This window comes from Panthera uncia, chromosome B1, assembly GCF_023721935.1.
Source record: "Panthera uncia isolate 11264 chromosome B1, Puncia_PCG_1.0, whole genome shotgun sequence".
In the NCBI taxonomy this organism is placed as follows: domain Eukaryota; kingdom Metazoa; phylum Chordata; class Mammalia; order Carnivora; family Felidae; genus Panthera; species Panthera uncia.
Window position 1 is genome coordinate 161,691,235 of NC_064811.1, and position 23,135 is coordinate 161,714,369.

At 35.6% G+C, this 23,135-nt stretch overlaps 1 protein-coding gene across 3 annotated transcripts in view; it reads left to right on the forward strand.

Moving 5' to 3' along the window:
* HOOK3 (hook microtubule tethering protein 3) overlaps positions 1–23,135 on the forward strand; it is a 117,186-nt gene that overhangs the window by 65,658 nt on the left and 28,393 nt on the right. For all 3 annotated transcript variants that reach the window (XM_049632460.1, XM_049632462.1, XM_049632461.1), the window contains exons 12-15: positions 2,969–3,079; positions 3,805–3,892; positions 11,299–11,368; positions 14,285–14,425. In XM_049632460.1, coding sequence (XP_049488417.1) covers positions 2,969–3,079; positions 3,805–3,892; positions 11,299–11,368; positions 14,285–14,425 — 410 coding nt within the window. The remainder of the gene's footprint in view (positions 1–2,968; positions 3,080–3,804; positions 3,893–11,298; positions 11,369–14,284; positions 14,426–23,135) is intronic.

Consider the following 23,135-nt stretch of genomic DNA (forward strand, 5'->3'; position numbering starts at 1 on the left):
CTTTTCTTAACAAAGATTTAAAGTTAGTTTTGTGCACAATTAGTTCTTCAAATCACACAGAATTAATATTTGTGTAGGATGCTAGGTTAAGGATCCATTTGAATACCTCATTGTCTGTGTAGGCAACCAGTCAACGTAGTAGCATTTATTTAGTAGTCCGTTTCTTCCACAATGACCTGCAAGTCCATCTTATCACATACCTAAAGTTTCCATCTTAAATGTGAGTTTGTTTCTGGGTGCTCTCTTCTGTTTCATTGGTTTATATGTCTATTCTGACACAATACCCCACTGTCTTATTATTTATAAATTTTTAGTAATTTAATATTTGATAATACACCTTGTTCTTTTTCAAAACTGTCTCTTAGAACTTTTCCTTAGCTAAATACCCAAAACTTTTGGGAATTATAATTGCATTGACTCTTGTTGGTTAATTTGGGGAGAATTGACATCTTTATGACAATGAATGTTCCTATTTGATCAATATATCTTTCCATTTATTTAGATCTTCAGTGTCTTTCAGTTTTGTAATTTTCTTCTAAATGTCATGCACATATTACATTTACTCTTAGGTACCTTGTTCAGATTTTATAACTGCAATTAGCAAAACAAAGGATACCATTTTCAGTTTGTTGTTTATTTATGCAATTGAAATCGATGTTTATGTCATTTTACAACCATGCCAGATTCTCATATTACTTCTAGTAATGTCTGCAGTATCTCTTGTCAGAAGTCATATAAAATACAAATAAAATAGTTTTGTTTCTCTTTTTCTATTCCATACCATTTTTTTCCTTCTCAATCAGCATGTTTGACCTGTAATACAACTCAGAATAGAAGTAATCATATTAGGCAACCATTTCTTGTTGATTTTGTACAGAATGCTTTAAATGTTTTGCCAATGTATTAGCATATATTGTTCAGGGTGTCTATTTTAAATGGATATTAAACTTAATCAGCTCCTTTTCCTGCACTATTGAGATACTCCTATTCTGCTCTTCCTTTCTATTAATGTTGATGAATTATATTAATGGATTGTCTCTGCTTAAGCTATCCTTGCATTCCTGAATCAAAACTCATTTAGTCACTGCAGATTTATTGGTTTCACATTATTAGATTTGCTTTGTTCATTTTATTTAGAATATTTTGCCTCTGTGATTCACTTGAAGGTTTCTATCTCATACTTTCCTTATCTGATTTTGGCATCAAAACTATACTAGCTTAAAATGAGTTGGAGAAGATTTAGTAGAACAGCTCTGTGCACCGTGAATACTGGCAAGTTTTTTGCTGGGTATATTTCTCTTTATTTTTTAAATTTATTTTTTAATGCTTATTTTTTGAGAGACAGCGTGAGCAGGGGAGGGGCAGAGAGAGAGGGAGACACAGAATCTGAAGCAGGCTACGGGCTCTGAGCTGCCAGCACAGAGCCCAATGTGGGGCTTGAACTCACAAACTGTGAGATCATGACCTGAACCGAAGTCAGACACTCAACCGTCTGAGCCACCCAGGCGCCCCCTGGGTATATTTCTTCCCAACATTTTATTACTCAATTTTCAACATACACTAAAGTTGAAAGAATTAGTTAACTTGAATGCGGACTAAGAAACTACCCAAAATAAATGTAGCCCAAAGAAACTATACGTGACATTAAAAGATGTTAAATTAAAATCAGATGATCCAATTAGAGTTCCAGAAAAGAGAACAGCAAGAAATATAAAAAGATGTTATTTGAGGAAAAGGATGGGTGAACATTGTTTTAGAACTAATGAAGGACATCAGAGGTAGTATTTACAGTGAATTACAAACTAAATAAATAAGGAATCTACAACTAGAAATACTGCAGTGAAATTTTGTAATACACTAATTCTCTCCACCTATTTCTGATCTGGAGCTTAATATACTTTGTTTTTCAATGATAATATTTTTCTTTCCAAAAGTTCTCTTTGAGTGTTCTTTCAAACCTGCCTGATCATCTTCCTTTCTTAATTTAGATTTCCATCTTTATTTACTTTAAGTATTAAACCTACTATTTTATAACTAATAATTCCAATCTGAAATCCTTTCAGGTCTTATTCTACTAGTTTGTTGTTAGTGTTGTTAATGATAATGGCGTTCATGGTGGCTTCTTTATGGCCTTTGCTCTTTCATTTGGCTCCTCTTTATCTTCAGGAATACTAGGAGGTTTTGGTTGATGTTGTATTCTTCCAAACAATGTTTCGTATATGCCAGATTTGTCACAGCACTACCAACCAGGACAACTTTAAATTAATTGCCTGGGTTAGGATTTGCTGGATAAAGCCTGTGGTAAAAATGGAAACACAAATCTACATGTTAGTAGGCCATAGTTACAAACTTTCAAGTTATACTTGTTTAAACCCAGAGCACTCACTTTATGACAGGCAAGCTTCCTTACTGATTTTTTCCAGCTAATGGATTTTTTTCCTAACCTACCTGTTTACTGACTCAGCACCTTTTAGAGCCCAAGATGGTTAAACAACTGGTCTTCCTTTACATTCAAAGCTCTAGTTTCCTGGTATTAGCAGTTGGTGCCTCGTGGAACCTGTAGCTTCCATACAGACTTCCTACTCATTTCAGGCCCTGAAGCTTTCTCTTACTTTCTTGTAAGCACAGCTGTGCAATCAGGTTTTTTGTTCCCTAGCATTTCTTTTGCTTTGTGCTGAGTTTCAGACCCCTCTGTTATGTGTAGTACAGGAAATGAAAGTCTGTACTGTACATTCTTTGTAATTTTGTACATTGCTACTTTGGATAATCAGATTTTAGAACCCATAATGTCTGAGCAGATTTTTGTTACTTGTTCTCTCTGTTGGGTTAGGCTGCTATATTGTACACTTTTTTTTTTCTTTTTGATATTTGTTGCTGGAGGGGGGAGTTTTCATAGCTCTGTGGAAGAAAATAGTGATAATTTCCAACGTTTCAAATTTTAAAAATTAATGGTACCTTTCTGTATCAGGTAGTAGAACTACAAAATAGATTATCTGAAGAATCGAAGAAAGCAGATAAATTAGATTTTGAATATAAGCGGCTAAAAGAAAAAGTTGACAGTCTTCAAAAAGAAAAAGATGTGAGTATATATGTATTAGGCACTTTGGTTTTGAACATTGCTAAAATTAAGACAATGACATTTAATTCATATTTGGACTATAATAATTCCTTCTATTTATAAATTTAAAAATTAGAGGTCCTATTTGTTTTTAAATTATAGACGATTTACATTTGTGTTTCAGAAATAAATCTAAAATAAAAGATTAAAAGAATGTTTTTACTTCCACTCTAATTTCTTTTGTATACTTTTATGTTTTCTACCACTTTTGTTTCTCATACATTGTTCTGCTCATGACTTTCTATAAATTTGAATAGCGTTTCTGTTTTCTGTATAATTGAGAGGACACAATTCTTTTTGTTGTTGTTCATCATATCTTGAATCTTTTAAAAATATTTTTACTTTGTCATGGTTGATGAATATTTAGTCTTAGCTCTTTGATCTTTTTATGTCTAATGAAAAGAATGTTATATAATGTACTTTATATAATGTACTGGAGTAAACAGTTTTGTTTCTTATGTTTAACTGTGTATAACATATTGCCTTGCACATAGTAGATATTTAATATTGTTAAATATTAAATTTGTTGTAATTTTGTCCTTTTATGATCTTTCTATGGAAGATCAAAACATGAAACATGTCCATGTTCCGTACTGTTCATCACTCTCTTAGGTAAGGCAAAGACCACTGATGAATAAATTCATAAAATGTAAAGCTAACTTTCCTTATTTTTGATGTCCCTCCAGAGGTTAAGAACAGAAAGGGATTCTCTGAAGGAAACCATTGAAGAGCTTCGTTGTGTACAGGCGCAAGAAGGACAGCTCACAACTCAAGGTAAAAACATTTCAGTAGCTCAAGCAAGATCATTTATTTTTTACAGTATGAGTAGAAATTTTTGATTCATTTTAAGATGCTTGCACCAGTGGATGAAAATGAAAAACTGGTGAAGAGGCATGAAGTTGATATAAATTATAAACTGTTACCCAGATTTTGTGGCAAATAGGCTGTAGTTAATAAGACCAGATTTACTTGGCCTATTTTGTATTTTAATTATATGTAAATATTTGAATTTTATTAGATCAAAAGCATAAACATTTGTTAAATCATCTGTGTTAATAATAAACCTGGAAAATTTTATTCTGGGAAGTTTCTTATGACCTCTTTTAAAAGTCAGTCAGTGGTTTTTTTTTCGCCTGAGATGTGAGGTGGATATCAATGCATTACAGGACTTCTGTACAAAGTAGAACTCTGCTCTTCTCACAGGGAAGGAGCAGCACTTAGCTCGAAGTTAGTCCCTTCCACTTTTGTCATCATGCTGGCAGATGTGGAGCCTGAACGGTGACTTGTACAGCTTCACAGTTTGTTCACCCCTGTTCAAGTAACCTGCCCTTGGCTTTTCAGTTACCCAAAACTGGAATTCTTCCTCTCCTCTGACTACAACCTCCTTTTTCTCCTCCTCATTCCTTCTGCCTACCGCATTTCACCTTTAACCCCCTCTCTGTTGTTCCTAAAAAAAATTTTTTTTAATGTTTATTTATTTTTGAGACAATGCGAGAGACAGAGTGCAAGCAGACAGAGGGAGACACAATCTGAAGCGGGCTCCAGGCTCTGAGCTGTCAGCCCAGAACCCAATGCGGGGCTCAAACTCACGAACCGTGAGATCAGGACCTGAGCCAAAGTCGGACGCTTAACTGACTGAGCCACTCAGGTGCCCCCCGCTCTGTGATTTCTATTTCTTTTGATCAGCTCTCTTCTGGCCTCATTTTCCAGCTTACACAGCCCACCTCACAGCCATTTAACTTTGTTCTGATCACCACCATCTTTCCTTAATGGTGAAAGCTTGTCAAACACCAGTTCAGATTGCCTAAAGTTTTTTTTCTCTGTTCCAAATTAACCAGGGCCAGCTAAAGACAGTTATATATCTTTCTCTTTTTTTTTCCTTTTTTAAATTAAGGTATAATTGACATAACATTGTATTAGTTTCAAGTGTACAACCTAATGATTCAATATTGCTATTTATTGTGAAATGATCACCACACGAAGTCTAATTAACATTCGTCAACATACACAGTTACAAAATTTGTTTTCTTGTGATGAGAACTTTTAACTTATTCTCAACAACTTTCAGTATGCAATATAGTGTTATTAACTATAGTCACCACGCTATACATTATATCTGTGTGACTTATTTATTTTATATCTGGAAGTTTGTACCTTTTGACCCCTTCACCCATTTTGCCCACCCCCTCATATCTCACCTCTGGCAATCACCAATCTGTTCTCTGTATCTGTGGCTTGGTTTTTTTGTATTTTTTATTTTGTTTTGTTTTGTTTTTAGATTCCACATGTAAATGAAATCACACAATATTTGTCTTTCTGTGTCTGAGTTATTCACTTAGCATATTGCTCTCAAGATGCATCATATCACAAATGGCAAGATTTCCTTCTTATGGAGTTCATATATACATATGTGTGTGTATGTGTATATATGTATATATATATAATCTCACAATTTGTTTATATATCAATTGATGGAAACTTAAGCTGCTTCCATGTCTTAACTATTGTAAATAATGAGGGCACAGGTATCTTTTCAAGTTAGTATTTTTGTTTTCTGTGATTAAATTCTCAGAAGAGGAATTGCTGGATCATATGGTAGTTCTATTTTTAATTTATGTTTTCCACAATGGCTGCACCAACTTACATTCCACCAACAGTGCACAAGGGTTCCCTTTTCTCCACATTCTCACCAACGCTTGTTATCTCTTGTCCTTTTGACTGGTGTGAGGTGATAGCTCATGTGGTCTTGATTTGCATTTCCCTCCTGATGAGTGATGTTCAGCATCTTTTCATGTACTTGTTGGCCATCTGGATGTCTTCCTCAGAGAAATGTCTATTCGGATCCTCTGCTCATTTCTTAATTGGTTTTTTTGCAGTTGAGTTGTATGAGCTCTTTAAATGTTTTTATATTAACCCCTTATCAGATGTATTGTTTGCAAATATTTTCTTACATTTAGTGCATTGTCTTTTCATTTTGTTCAGTTTCCTTTGCTATGGAGAGGCTTTTTAGTTTGAAGTAGTCAGTATTAGATTTTTGCTTTTGAGAAAATTATATATCTTGCTTGTCTTCACCAAAAATTATTTCTGAACGTAATTGGATACTCATTGCTGCTTGGTAATCCTTTCATGTATCTCTAATCTACTGTATAAGTTTTTCCCAAATTTTAAGAATCAGCCTAAACCTTAATTTCTTAACTCTCAGCCCCCAATTCAAGAGAGGCTATCTCATGTAAACTTACACTTTGGTTTCTTTGCTACCTATGAGCCTATATGTTTTAACCTTATTTATGTATATGTCGTTGACATAACAAATTTGCTCAAAAAATTTACCCTAATGAATTAAATCATCATTTATAATAGTGAAATTTAGAAACAACCTAAAAGTCTCATTCAACTGTAAACTGTAGAGCCATTTAAAAAAAGAACTATATCTTATATGCCTGACCTGGAGAGATATGTATGTTATGTCATTAAGTTAAAAAAAAATGGTGACACCATCTGTGAGAAACACTCTCAGCAAGCTTCAATAGAAAGAAACTTCCTCAACCTAATAAGGATATCTATGAAAAACCTACAGCTAACTTTATACTTAATGGTGAATACTAAATGTTTTCCCTAAGATCAGGAACAAGGCAAGGATGATCACTATTTTTTATGTGTTATTATTTATCAAACTCCAGCATAGTTAACATACAGTGTTAAACTAGTTTCAGGTGTACAATATAGTGATTCAACAATACTGTACATTACTCACTGCTCATTCTAAGTGTACTCCTTAATCCTCTTCACCTATTTCACCCATCCCCCCACCCACCTCCCTTCTGGCAACCATCAGTTTGTTCTTCATAGTTAGCAGTTTGTTTTTTGTATTGTTTCTTCTTTTTTTTTCTTTTGTTCATTTGTTTCTTAAATTTCACATATGAGTGAAATCATATGATATTTGTCCTTCTCTGACTTATTTCACTTAGAATTATTCTATCTGCCTCTATGGTGTTACAAATGGCATGGTTTCATTCTTTTTTATGGCTGCATTATATATATATATATATATATATATATATGTGTGTGTGTGTGTGTGTGTGTGTATGTATGTATATATATATGTATGTATATATATATATATATATATATATATATATATATATAATGAATATCACATTTTCTTTATCCATTTATTTATCAATGGACACTTGGACTGCTTCCATAATTTGGCTGTTGTAAATAATGCTTCAGTAAACATGGGGGTGCATAAAGGATGTTCACTCTTGCTGCTTCTTTTCATTGTCGTATCAGAGGTTCTTGCAGTCAGGCAAGAAAAAGAAATAAAACACATTCAGATTAGAAAGGAGGACGTAAAAAAAATCACAGAACTAGTAAATGAGTTCAGCAAGGCCTCAATATATAATAAGATCAGTATATAAATACCAATTATATTTTTGTGTACTATGAGTAAATTATCTGGAAATGAAATTACAATAGTAGCATAAAGAATAAAATGCTTAGGAGTAAGTTTAATAAAGAAGCATAACATTTGCAACAATGTGGATAGAACTAGAGTATATTATACTAAGCAAAATAAGTCAATCAGAGAAACACAAATATATGATTTCACTCGTGGCATTTAAGATACAAAACAGATGAACATAAGGGAAGGGAAGCAAAAATAATATAAAAACAGAGAGAGGCAAACCATAAGAGACTCTTAAATGCAAAGAGCAAACTCTTCATTTGCTCTAGGGTTTGGGTTGGGGGGAAGGGCTAAAGGGGTGAAGGGCATTAAGGAGGACAGTTGCTGAGACGAGCACTGGGTGTTACATGTAAGTGATGAATCGCTAAATTCTGTACCTGAAATAATTATTACACTATATGTTAACTAACTTGGATTTGAATTAAAAAAATATATATAGGGGCGCCTGGGTGGCGCAGTCGGTTAAGCGTCCGACTTCAGCCAGGTCACGATCTCGCGGTCCGTGAGTTCGAGCCCCGCGTCAGGCTCTGGGCTGATGGCTCGGAGCCTGGAGCCTGTTTCCGATTCTGTGTCTCCCTCTCTCTCTGCCCCTCCCCCGTTCATGCTCTGTCTCTCTCTGTCCCAAAAAAAAACAAAATAAAACAAAAACGTTAAAAAAAATATATATATATATAAGCATAAGACCTGTACACTGAAAACTATTAAGTCATTGCCAAGCTAAAGATCTAAATAAATGGAGAGACAATCCATGTTCAGGTATCAGAAAATTCACTCTAGTTAAGACTGCAGTCCTCTTAATATTGACTTTATTGAATAATAAAGATTCAATGCAATCCCAATCAAATTCTAAGCAGATTTCCTTTGTAGAAATTGACAAACTTATTCAATTTATGTGAAAATACAAAGGAACCAGTATAACCAAGAAAAAAAATCTTGGAAAGGAAAAGGTTGGAGAAATCACATTCTGATTTCAAAATTACTATAAAGCTACTGTAATTGAAAAACATGAAATTCACATAAGAGTAGACATACAAAGATCAATGTACTATATCACATTAAGAGAATGAAGGGAGAAAAATCACATAATCATTTCAATTGCAGAAAAGGCATTTGACAAAGTCTAACACCATCATTAAAAGAAAAAAAAAAACATAAAAAACTTCAATAAATTAGGAAGAGTGCTAGAAAGGGAACTTCCACAATATGATGAAGTCCATATGTGAAAAATCCACAGCTCACATCAACTCAATTATGAAAGACTGAAAGCTTTTCCTCTAAGATCAGAAGCAAGACTACCAACTACCACCACTTCTACACTTCTATTGAACATAGCCCAGCAAGTTCTAACCAGACCAATTAGACAAAAGAAAAATTTTTTAATCTAAATTGGAAAGAACTAAAACTATCTTTCGAGTTGGCATGATCACAAAAAACACCCGTTAGAACTAGTAAAATGAATTCAACGAAGTTGTAGGATGCAGCTCAGTTACATTAGCAGCAAAAATATATATGCAAACACTAATAATGAAAAATCTAAAAAGGAAATTAAGAAAATAATTTTATATATAACAGGATCAAAGAGAATAAAATACATGGGAATAAATTTAACCAAGGAAGCAAAGACTTGCACCCTGAAAACTACTGTTGCCACTTCTTACAGAAAAATGAAAAACCCATCCTAAAATTAATATAGAATCTCAAGGGATCCTGAATAGCCAAAATAGTCTTAAAAAGGAAAAAAGTTGGAGAACTCACCCTGATTATTTCAAAACTTAATATAATTGTAGCAATCGGAGTAGTGTGGTATAGGCATAAAGACAGTCATATAAGGCCAGCAGAATAGAATAGAAAGCCCAGAAATAAACCCTTCCTTATGTTGTCAGTCGATTTTCAACAACAGTGTCAAAACCATTCAGTGAGGGAAAGGAAAGTCTTTTCAATATACTGTGCTGGAAAAACTGGATATCTACATCCAAACTCATGTTTTAAAAAATGGACTCAAAATGGGTAAAAGACCTAATGTAAGGGCTAAACCTATAAAACAGAGGAAAATTGTCATGACTTTGGATTTGGCAATGATTTCTTGGAATTGATACCAAAAGCTAAGTCAGCAAATGAAACAAATTGGACTTCATCAAAATTAAAACTTCTGTGCATTGAAGAACACTATTTTTTTTTTAATTTTTTTTAAACATTTATTTATTTTTGAGACAGAGAGAGACAGAGCATGAACGGGGGAGGGTCAGAGAGAGGGAGACACAGATTCTGAACAGGCTCCAGGCTCTGAGCTATCAGCACAGAGCCCAACGTGGGGCTCGAACTCACGGACTGCGAGATTATGACCTGAGCCGAAGTCGGACGCTTAACCGACTGAGCCACCCAGGCGCCCCTCGAAGAACACTATTGACAGAGTAAAAAGCAACCCATAAAATGGGGAGAAAATATTTGTAAATCATATATATATATTTGATAAGTGATTGAAATCCAGAATATATAAAGAACTTATACAACTCAACAATAAAAAACAGCTAAGCTCACAAATGGGTGACTTGAATTGATATTTCTCCAAAGAAGATATACAAATGGCAAAAAAGCATATGAAAAGATGCTCAATATCAAAGTCATTAGAGAAATAACAAATCAAAACCATGAGATAGTTCACAGCCATTTAGATGGCTGCTACCAAAGAATGAAAGGAAAATAAGTGTTGGGGGGCATGTGGAGAAATTGGAACTCTTGTGCATTGCTGTTAGGAATGTAAAATGGGAGGCCACTGGTAGAAGAGTTTGGTGGTTCTTCAAAAGGTTAAACATAAAATTACCACATGATCCAGCAATTCCATTCCTACGTAAATATGCAAAAGAATTCAAAGCAAGGACTCAAGCATATACTGGTTTAACAGTGTTGAAAGCAGCATTATCCACAGTAGCCAAAAGATGGAAACAACCTAAATGTTCCTCAATAGAGGAATGGATAAAGAAAATGTGTGTGTGTGTGTGTGTGTGTTTGGCTATGAAAAGGAATGAAGTTCTGATAAATTCTACATGTGTGAGTTTTCAAAACATTATGCTAAGTGAAGTAATATAGACATAAAAGGTTAAATATTGGTATGATTCCGTGAGGTATGTAGAATGGGCAAATTCATTGAGACAGAAAGTAGAATAAAGGTTATGAGGAGCTAAGGGAGAAGGGAATGGGGAGTTATTGCTTAATGGTTACAAAATTTGTGTTTTTGGGTAAGGAGTTTTGGAAATAGTGGTGATGATTCCACAGCATAATGAATATAGTTATTGCCACTCAATTGTACACTTAAAAATTGTTAAAATGAGGGGCACCTGGGTGGCTCAGTTGGTTGGGTGTCTGACTTCAGTTCAGGTCATGATCTCACTGCTTGTGAGTTCGGGCCCTGCGTCGGGTTCTGTGCTGACAGCTCAGAGCCTGGAGCCTGCTTCAGAGTCTGTCTCCATCTCTCTGCCCCTCCCTTGCTCATGCTCTGTCTCTCTCTCTCTGTCAAATATAAAAAATAAAACATAAAATTTGTTTTAAATTGTTAAAACGATAATAACGTAAGGCAACTGTGATAGTCTTTTACTTGACTAAAACAAAGATTTTAGATATTAAAATTAATGCTCAAAGTAGTGTTTCATATAGAAACTAAAGGAGATCGATATACTCTCTCTTAAACCTTGCATCCATGTTTGTGTATTTGTAGGGTTAATGCCTTTGGGAAGTCAAGAATCTTCAGATAGTCTGGCAGCAGAGATTGTTACACCTGAGATAAGGTAAGGAGAATATGACATTCAGTCGTATTGCACAATGTTCCTAGAGGAAACTTACTCCTCTACAGTATAAAGAGGAGTTTCTTACTCATTATTACTAATAATTTCAACATGAACTCAGTATTAAATGTCCATGTTTTCAGCCTGTTAGAAGCTTTCTTCATTTGGCCCAAGAGACATTTTCCCACTTGGGTAGGACAGTATTTCGCACATTCACAGCAAACTAATATATCTGTGCTTGGGTATTCTTAGCAGACATTTAGCAGTGAAACCACTTGGCCTAAAGATAAAGGTTATGCCTACCCAACAGCCTTCAAAATAATTAGTCACTAAGATTTATCTGTCTGGGAAAGATATATTACAGTAGACAGACGTATCTTCCCCTCTCTAGTATTCTTCCTTCAGTATTAACTTACAGTTTTATTTAGGGATAGCATTTTTTTTTTATTTTTATTTTATTTATTTTTTTTTTTTTAATTTTTTTTTTTCAACGTTTTTTATTTATTTTTGGGACAGAGAGAGACAGAGCATGAACGGGGGAGGGGCAGAGAGAGAGGGAGACACAGAATCGGAAACAGGCTCCAGGCTCCGAGCCATCAGCCCAGAGCCTGACGCGGGGCTCGAACTCACGGACCGCGAGATCGTGACCTGGCTGAAGTCGGACGCTTAACCGACTGCGCCACCCAGGCGCCCCAAGGGATAGCATTTTTAAAATTCCATTTATTTCAATATATGCCTGCCTTGATGTGTAAGAATGAAAAATTAGGGGAGAGGCACCAAGTATCTGACAGAAGGAGAATGATTAACCCTGTATATTGCTTTTACCTTCTTGGGGACTATTTGCCCCCTTTTAAAATTGACACACTGGCCCTTGGGAATGCAAGCTGGTGCAGCCACTCTGGAAGAGAGTCTGGAGGTTCCTCAAAAAACTAAAAATAGAGCTACCCTACAACCTAGCAATTGCACTACTAGGCATTTATCCATGGGATACAGTTGTGCTGTTTTGAAGGGACACATGCACCCCCGTGTTTATAGCAGCAGTGTATGCTGCTATAATAGCCAAAGTATGGAAAGACCCCAAATGTCCATCTATGGATGAATGGATAAAGAAGATGTGGTACATATATACAATGGAGTATTACTCGGCAATCAAAAAGAATGAAATCTTGCCATTTGCAACTACGTGGATGGAACTGGAGGGTATTATGCTAAGTGAAATTAGTCAGAGAAAGACAAAAATAATATGACTTCACTCATATGAGGACTTTAAGAGACAAAACAGATAAACATAAGGGAAGGGAAACAAAAATAAGATAAAAACAGGGAGGGGGACAAAACCGAAGAGACTCATAAATATGGAGAACAAACGGAGGGTTACAGGAGGGGTTGTGGGAGGGGGAATGGGCTAAATGGACAAGGGGCACTAAGGAATCTACTCCTGAAATCATTGTTGCACTATATGCTAACTAATTTGGATGTAAATTTTAAAAAATAAAAAATAAAACAAGTAAAAAAAAATAAAACAAAATTGACACTGGCCTTGATTCTTCATAAAATCTTTGGGAGGGCTTGAAAAAAAAAAAAATCTTTGGGAGGGTATTAAGTGAAATGATTGTGTAAGGGTTTCATAAACTTTGAAAGTTACAATAGGCATTCAGTTACTTGTTGAATAAATGAAGACAATATTTATTGTTGGCATTTATTTAGGGAGGATAAACAAAAGGAGAATAATGTAGCACCAACACAGGAAGCATCTTATATACCTTTTCCTTTTCTACCTTCTGATGTGGTACTTTATTATTGGACCAATAAAATTTGTGGAATGAATCTAAATACAGGGCTATATCAAAAAAAAAAAAAAAAAAGAAGAAGAAGAAAAGAAAAACCACAATTTTAAGGAAGCTTTTAGATTATGCAGTTGGATTTTTAACCTGAAGAAAAAGAACAATGATAAAGATTCAACAAATAAAATGGCTTTTTTGAGTATGACTCATCACAAAGTCAAATATACTCTGTCTCCAGAAGAGCCATCAAGAAAATGAAATGGTAAAAGAGATGAAATTGTATTAGTTTTAGGTGTACAGCATAATGATTTGAAATGTCTATATTGTGAAATGATCACCACAGTAAGTTCAGTTAACATTCATCACCACACATAATTACAACTTTTTTTTTCCTTGTGGTGGTACTTTTGTTTTGAGCAACTTGACAGGATTGTCCTATTTTTCTAGAAATTAATCCTAAGGAAATAACCAATAAAGCTGATCGCTTTGATCACATCAAAGCTCAAAATTGATAACAAATTCCAAATAATTGTGCATTGATTAAATAGCAATTCATCTGCAGTATGTTGTTTAACATGTCATTTAAAGTGTTATAATTATCATTAAGGTATAATATTTAATGATATGAAAAGATTGTGCAAACTTAAGTATGAATAGCAGATGCAGCTCTGAGAACATGGTTTGTTAACAAGAATACAATTTCACATATTTATAGGAATGGGTGGAATGCATATATTGAAGGCTTTCCTTGTTGACTATTATGTCTTGACATCAAGTGATTGGTAGTTCAAGAGCATAGCATTAGAGATTATGTTTTTGATGAGAACTGAAAAACAAATACATAAATGCATTCACAGCTTAAATATTTAAACCAAAAAGGAAATAGAATTTTGAGGTATCGTTCATTACAGTCATGATGTTTGGAGATGCTGTTATCTTCAGATTATCCATTCTGAAAAGAAAGTACTGAAGACCTGAATGTAATGTCTTAGCCAATTACAAGAGCTGAATTCTTTGCAGTATTTTGTTTTTCATTTCTGTTCTATGCATTAAATCTGTAACTGTGAATAGCTGGATTTTGGTAACAGTATTGCATCAGTGTACTACATAATCAGCTTTTCTTTTGTTCATTCAGGGAGAAACTTATTCGTCTTCAGCATGAGAATAAGATGTTAAAAATTAACCAAGAGGGTTCAGACAATGAAAAAATTGCCTTATTGCAGAGTCTTCTGGATGATGCAAACCTACGCAAGAATGAACTGGAGACAGAGAATAGGTAAGGATGTATGTAGATGACAGCATTTTGACACAGGTTTTCTCTGTTTTCCTTGATTTTGATTCCCTTAAACAAAGATTTGGATTGTATGTTGAGTAGTGATAATGTGTTATTCCATTTCATTTTAAGAGTACCTTAATCCATTTTTCTGCTTACAGATAGACTTGCATAAAAGTGTTGTGCCTCTTTATAATAGCATTCCCCTCTTTATTTCTTCAAGCAAACTGATACCAACCACCCCACCCTTTTCCCTTTCTAATTACTAATTAAAACCAGAAGATTAAAAAAAAGTCTGATTATTAATTCAGTCTTTCACAATTTTAGTTCTATTCATTGTCAGAATAATACAGTTTACCCTGTTTTTATAAGCTAATGTGTTGAAGGATCAGTTTTGAGAAAAACAGGATCCATCAGAACTGAATTGACAAGAGTTTTTTTTTCTTTTTTTTTTTCAAACCTGTTATTTCTTGTGACCCTGAAAAGAAGTCATTCATTTTATAAACAATTCAATTATGAGAATTCAGAATCTGGAAATTTAACAAGAAAATCATTATGTAGTCATTCAAAGCAACTGTACAGCAATAGCTTGCTCTGGAAAGAATTACGTTTATATTTTGTTGTGACAGTCTTTTAGTTCTTTTCCTTTTTGGAAATGTTTCTTAGATACCAAACATGGTGTCTTTTCCTTTTCTTAGTGTTGTGATATTATGTCATTTTTGAGGGATTTGACATTTTCATTAATGGTTTCATAGTTTGCTTGATATTACAGTTTATTATGCCTGATTGATGGGGCATTTCCCAGGTGTGAGTCAACAATGTTATGACCATTTTACATGCCCTGCCCTTCTTGGCACTTTAATTTTATTTATTTATTTATCTATCTATCTATCTATTTCTCTATTTATTTATTTATTTAAATGTTTATTTATTTTTGAGAGAGAGACAGCATGAGCAGAGGAGGGGCAGAGAGAGAGGGAGACACAGAATCCGAAGCAGGCTCCAGGCTCTGTCAGCACAGAGCCCAAGTGGGGCTTGAACTCAAGAACCACAAGAGCATGATCTGAGACAAAGTTGGACGATTAAACGACTGAGCCACCCAGGCACCCCTGCAGTTTGATTTTTAAAGCTGCTGTGGTAAAATCAGCAAAAAGCATAAATAACAGGGTGATTATTAGAGCATAATAAAGCATAAAAAGGAGGACAGTTTTATATCAATTCTTAGAGCATAGAGAATGAATACTTTTTTAAAATACTTAGAAAAAGTTTAGAATGAAAAGTGGAGAAAAGGGACTTGCAGAAAGCAGCTTGGCAATCATGCAGCCCCATGGGTGAGAGCACTTGTGTTCATCTCCATCGTCCTTTGCTTCTGGGCTATATTTTAGCCATCTTTAGTCAGGAAGGTCTTCCCTGTACCTTAATTTTTTTCCAGTGAATCAACACCCATAACTTCCTTTATAATGCTTTGCATTGTTTCTCACAGATCTTATGGCCATTGGTCTTCTCTGATCAGAAAAAGAACAACTACTTGTCATTTACACAGCACTCATGTGGTAGATGACTGATTGCCTCCCAAGTCCCAATGCCACTTACAGCTGTTTACACTTTAGTATTGTGTTTGTTTCTTTTTTTTAAATCATTTTATTTTATTTTTTTCATCATGATCAGTGTACTCTTTCCTCCATCCCCACACCCACCTCCCCTCTAGTAACCATCAGTTTGTTCCTTATAAAGAGTCTGTTTCTTGTTTTGTCTCTCTCTTTTTTCCTTTCTTTTGCTCGTTTGTTTCTTAAATTCTTTTTTTTAATGTGTATTTATTTTTGAGAGGTAGTGTGTGAAAGTGGGGGAGGGGCAGAGGGAGAGGGAGAGAAGGAATCCCAAGCAGGCTCCATGCTGTCAGCACCAAGCCCAACACAGGGCTTGAACCCATGAACCCACTAACTGTGAGATCATCATCTGAGCCAAAATCAAGTGTTCAGACACCCAACCCACTGAGCCAGCCAGCAGCCAGGCACCTCTTATTTCTTAAATTCTACATATGAATGAGTTCATATGGTATTTGTCTTTCTCTGAGTGACTTATTTTGTTTAATATTATACTCTAGCTCTGTCTTGTTGCAAATGGCAAGATTTCATTCTTTTTTACGCTTAAATAATATTCCAGTGTGCGTGTGCGTGTGCGTGTGTGTGTGTGTGAATACATCTTCTTTATTCATCTTTTGATGGACACTTGGACTGCTTCCATGGTTTGGCTGTTGTAAATAATGCTGCAGTAAACATAAGGATACATGTATCCTGTTAAATTAGTGTTTTTGTATTTTGGGGGTAAATATCTGGTAGAGCGACTACTGGATCATAAGGTAGTTCTATTTTAAGACTTTTGAGGAATCTCCATGCTGTTTTCCACAGTGGCTGTGCCAGTTTGCATTCCCACCAATAGTGCAAGAGTGTTCCTTTTTTTCCAGCTCCTTGCCAACACTTTTTTCCTGTGTCTTTGATTTTAGCCATTCTGATATTGTAGTTTTGATTTGCATTTCCTTAATGATGAGTGATGTTGAACATCTTGTCCTGTGTCTGTTGGCCATCTGTATGTCTTTTTTGGATAAATGTCTATGTTTTCCACCCATTTTTTAATTGGGCTATTTGGGGTTTTGATTGTTGAGTTGTGTACATTCTTTATATATTTTGGATACTAGCCCTTTATTGGATATGGTATCTGAAAATATCTTCTCCCATTCCATAGGTTACCTTTTAGTTTTGTTGATTGTTTGCTTTGCTATGCACAAACTTTCTATTTTGATGTGGTCCCAATAGTTTGTTTTCTTCGCCTCAGGAGTCGCATCTACAAAAGTGTTGCTACAGCTAATGTCAGAAAGATTACTGCCTGTGCTCTCTTCAAGGATTTTTATGGTTTCAGGTCTCACAGTTAGGTCTTTAATCCATTTTGAGTTTATTTTTGTGTATGGTATAAGAAAGTGGTCAAGTTTGGGCGCCTGGGTGGCTCAGTCAGTTAAGTGTCTGACTTCAGCTCAGGTTATGATCTCACACTCTGTGAGTTCGAGCCTTGCGTCAGCCTCTGTGCTGACAGCTCAAAGCCTGGATCTCACTTCAGATTGTGTGTCTCCCCCTTTCTCTGCCCCTCCGCTGCTCATGCTCTCTCTGTCTCTATGTCTCTGTCTCAAATATAAATAAAAACATTTAAAAAAATTTTAAAAAGTGGTCAAGTTTCATTCTTTTGCATGTGGCTGCCCATTTTTCCCAACACCATTTGTTGAAGATTAATTGAATTGTGGGTTTATTTCTGAGTTTTCTGATCTATTTTGTGTATTTTTATGCCAGTACCATAAAGTTTTAATTACTGCTGTTTTGTAATGTAATTTGAAATCTGGAATTGTGATACCTCCAGATTTTTCTTTTTTAAGATTGCTTTGGCTACTCAAGGTCTTTTGTGGCTCCATACAAATTTTAGGATTTTTTTTTTTTTTTAGTTCTATGAAAAAATGCTATTGGCATTTTTGATAGGGATTGCATTAAATATGTAGACTGATTTGGATAATACAGACATTTTAACAATGTTTGTTCTTCCTTTAAAAAAATTTTTTTTTAACATTTATTCATTTTTGAGAGACAGAGACAGCGTGAGTGTGGGGATGGGGGCAGAGAGAGAGGATGACACAGAATCTGAAGCAGGCTCCAGGCTCTGAGCTGTCAACACAGAGCCCTACGTGATCTCACAAGATCATGACATGAGCCAAAGTCGGACACTTAACCGACTGAGCCACCCAGGCGCCCCAACAATATTTTTTTTTCCAATCCATGAGCATAAAATGTTTCTCCATTTCTTTACTTCATGTTAAATTTCTTTTACAGGTCTTTCACCTCTGGTTAAGTTTATTCCTAGATATTTTATTGTTTTTGGCGCAGTTGTAAATGAGATTGTTTTCTTAATTTCTTTTTCTGCTGCTCTATTATTACTGTATAGGAATGCAATAGATTTCTGTATCTTGACTTTGTATCCTGCGACTGAATTTTTTTATCAGTTCTAGTCATTTTTTGGTGGAGTTTTCTATAAGTGGTACCATGTCAAGTGCAAATAGTGAGAATTTTACCTCTTCCTTACCAATTTGGATGCCTTTTATTTCTTCGTGTTGTCTGATTGGTGTGGCTCAGATTTTCAGTACTATATTGAATAAAAGTACTGAGAGTGGACATTCTTGTCTTGTTCCAGACTTTAGGGGAAAAGCTCTCAGTTTTTCACCATTGAATATGATGTTGGCTGTGGATGTTTCATATAAGGGCTTTATTATCTTGAGGTATGCTCCCTGTAGATCTACTTTGCAGAGGGTTTTTAATGTGTTATTGGATTTAGTTTCCTGATACTTTGTTGAAGATTTTTGCATCTATATTCCTAAGAGATATTGGCCTATGGTTCTCTTTTTTTGTGGTGTCATTATCAGGTTTTGGTATGATCAGGGTGATGCTGGCCTCATGGAATGAATTTGGAAGTTTTCCTTTCTCTTGTATTTTTTGGAATAGTTTGAGAAGGATAGGTATTAACTTCTCTAAATGTTTGGTAAAATTCATCTGTGAAGCCATCTGGTCCTGGACTTGTTTCTTGGGAGTTTTTTGATTACTGATTTAATTTCATTGTTAGTAATTGGTCTGCTCAAATATTCTATTCCTGCTTTAGTTTTGGTAGGTTACATGTTTTCCAGGAATTTATCCATTTCTTCCAAGTTGTCCAATTTATTAGCATGTAGCTTCTCATATAATACTGTTAAAATTGTATTTCTGTCGTGGTTATTATTATTTCTCCTCTTTCATTAGTGATTTTATTTATTTGGATCCTCTCTCTTTTGTAATAAGTGGCTACAGGTTTATCAAATTTGTTGATAGTTTCAAAGAACCAGCTTTTGGTTTCACTGATATGTTCTAATGGATTTTTTTTTTTTTTAAGTTTCTATATAACTTCTATCTGCTCTAACCATTATCATTTCATTCCATTTGCTGAGTTTGGGTTTTGTTTGTTCTTTTTCTACTTCCTTTAGGGGTACGATTAGATTGTTTATTTGAGATTTTTCTTCTTGATGTAGGCCTGTATTGCTGTAAACTTCCTTCTTAGAACCACTTTTGCTGCATCCCAAAGATTTTGGACTATTGCGTTTTCATTTTCATTTGTTTCCATGTTAAGTTTTGATTTCTTTGATTTCTTGGTTGACCCATTCATCGTTTAGTAGCATGTATTTATGCTCTTTGCAGATTTTTTCTTGTGGTTGATTTCTAGTTTCATAGCATTATATTCAGAAAAGATGCATGATACGACTTCGATTTTGTTGAATTGGTTGAGAGATTTGTTTTGTGGCCAAATATGTGATTTGTTCTGGAGAATGTTTCATGTGCACTTGAAAAGAATGTATATTTTGCTGTTATTTGGAATGTTTTGAATTAAGTCTATTAAATCTAGTCCAGTATGTCATTCAAGCCACTGTTTCCTTCTTGATTTTCTATGTGGTTGGTCTGTCCATTGATGGAAGTGAGGTGTTAAAGTCCTCTACTGTTATTGTATTACTACAGATTAGTTCCTTTATGTTTGTTAGTAATTGTTTTATGTATTTGGGTGTTCCCATGTTTCATGCATAAATATTTACAATTGTTATATCCTTTTGTTGGATCATCCCTTTTTTATTATCTTATAGTCTCTCTCTGTCTCTTATTGCAGTCTTTCTTTTAAAGTCTACTTGTGGGGCGCCTGGGTGGCTCAGTCAGTTAAGCATCCGACTTTGGCTCAGGTCATGATCTCGCGCTCCGTGAGTTCGAGCCCCGCGTCGGGCTCTGTGCTGACAGCTCAGAGCCTGGAGCCTGTTTCAGATTCTGTGTCTCCCCCTCTCTCTGACCCTCCCCTGTTCATGCTCTGTCTCTCCCTGTCTCAAAATAAATAAAACGTTAAAAAAAAATAATAATAAAGTCTACTTTGTGTTTTAGAAGTATTGCTTCCCTGGCTTTCTTTTGACATCCATTTGCATGATGAATGTTTCTCTATCCCCTCACTTTCAATCTGCTGGTGTCTTGAGGTGTGAAATGAGTCTCCTGTAGGCAACATATAGATGTCTTGTTTTTTTATCCACTCTGTCACCCTGTGTGTTTTGGAGCATTTAGTCCATTTACATTCAACGTAATTATTGATAGATTTGTGTTTGTTGTCATTTTGTTACTTGTTTTGTGGTCGTGTCTATAGTTTTTCTCTGATCCTTGTTCTCTTTCATCGTTTATTGGCTTTCTGTAGTGATATACTTGGATTCTTTTCTCTTTATTCTTTGCATATTTATTACTGGTTTTTGATTTGTGGTTACCTTTAAGTTTGTATATAACATCTTCTGTATATAGCAGTCTATCTTAAGTTGATGGTTGCTTAAATTTAAACCCATTCTTTATTCCTCTGCTCCTCGTTTTAGGTATATAGTGTCATATTTTGTATCCTTTTCTTTTATGAATCCCTTGACTGATTTTTATAAAAAAATTTATTTTTCCTACTTTTGTGTTTTTTACTTTTCATATTCCTTTATGATCTTTCCTTTCCAAAGAATCCCCTTCAGTATTTCTTATAGCGCTGGTTTAGTGGTCATGAACTCTTTTAGTTTTTGTTTGAGAAACTCTTTCTGTCACCTATTCTGAATGATAGCCTTGCTGGATCAATATTCTTGGCTGCAGATTTTTCCCTTTTAGCACTTAAAATATATCATGCCACCCCTTCTAGCCTGCAAAGTTTCTGTTGAAAAATCTACCGATAGCCTTGTGGGGTTTCCTTTATGTAACTGTCTTTTCTCTTACTGCTTTTAAATTTTTTTCTTTATCTCTGCTTTTTGCCATTATATTACTTTGTGTCTTGGTGTGAACTTTTTTGGGGTTGAATTTTAGGGGGAATCTCTGTGCCTGGATCTGGATGTTAGTTTCCTTCCCCAGATTGGGGAAGTTTTCAGCTATTATGTCTTCAAATAAATTGTCTGCCCCCTTATCTCTCTCTTCGTCTTCTGAGATCCCTATAATGTGGATGTTATGTTTGATGGAGTCACTGAGTTCCCTGTGACTATTCTCCATTTGCTTAATTTTCTTTCCTCTTGTTTGCTTAGCTTGGTTATTTCCCATTATTGTGTCTTTCAAGTCATCTAGCCTGCTATTTATTCCATCAAGTGTATTTTTAATTTCATTTATTGTATACTTCATCTCTGGTTAGCCATTTTTTTAAAAAAAGTTTATTTTGGGAGAGAAAAAGGGAGAGAGAGAATCCCAAGCAGGCTCCATGCTGTCAGCACAGAGCCCCGCACAGGGCTCGATCCCACCACCTTCCAGATAATGACCTAATGTGAAATCAAGAGTCAGACACTTAACTGATTGAGCCACCCAGACACCCTTCTGATAAGTCATTTTTTTTATCTCTTTGTTAAGGGTCTCACTGATGTCCTCCATGCTTTTCTCAAGTCCAGTGAATATCTTTATGATCATTACCTTAAATTCCATATCAGGCATATTATATGTGTCTACTTTGCTTTGGTCTCTTGCTGTGGTGTGGTCCTGTTCTTACATTTGGGAAACATTTTTCTGTCTTCTCATTTCATTTTGTTTTCTGTGTCTGTTTTTGTTCAGAAAGTCAGCTACTTCTCTTACTTTTAATGATAATAGCCTTATGAAGAAGAGGTCCTGTGGTGCCTTGCAGTGCAGTGTCCCCTGTTCCCCAGGGCTTGGCAGTTCAAGGAGTCTTTTGTGTGTACCCTGCTGTTGTGTCTTGACCTTTTTGTCCTTCAGTCATTTGTCTATAGAGGCTCTCTTTGCGTATTGTGGGCAGTGTTTGGTCCCCAGCAGGGGTGGGGTGCATTTTAATGTGCAACGGTGTGCTTGGAAAATGAGACCTGCCCCACAAAACATGTGGGTTGGGAGATGTGGTGTTGGCAGGGTTTGCACTATCTTCTGGGGGAAGGGGACCTACAGTGCTGGGAGGGACTAAGGGGAGCATGACTGGGAAGGGCAGAACATCAGGAGCAGTGCTTGGTGCAAAGAAGTTAGGTAGGAGTGGTGATATGTGTTGATGCTCTGGGCCAGGGAAAGGGAAATGGTGACTACCAGCTCCTTGTTCCTGGAGGGGTGTCTGCATGATCCGTGTCTCTCTAGGCCACTTTCTGAGATGGACAAATCACTCTCCCTCTCATCTGCCCTCAAACTGCTGGTTCTCTGCTGTATTTACTTACACTGCTGTTGGTCATGCTGTCTCTTTACAGACTGGGGCACCGCTTCCTAATGCACTCAGGTCTCTACCAGAACCAAGCTCACCAGTTTTTAAAATTCCAGGCTTTAAGTCCTGCTGGTTTTAAGAACTCATAAAATTTGGCCCCTCTAACTTTCAAAGTCAAATATTTTGAAAGTCTGTTTTCTGCTCTTTCTGGCTCCCTCCCCGCCACAGACAGTCATGGTCTGTTTCACTCCCAGACCATGGCTTTGCCCTTGCCACCTTCTTCCATGTGGCCTCTTCCCTACCTTTAGTTGTGAAGTTTGTTCTGCCAGTCCTCGGGTCATTTTCTAGGTTATTTACACTGATGTGAATGTTATCTAGTTGTAGCTGTGGGCCACAATGAGCTTAGTCATGGTCCTCCTACTCTGCCATTTTCCTAGCAGAACTATTTCCTGAATTACAGTACTGATACCTTACATTTATAGTATGACCA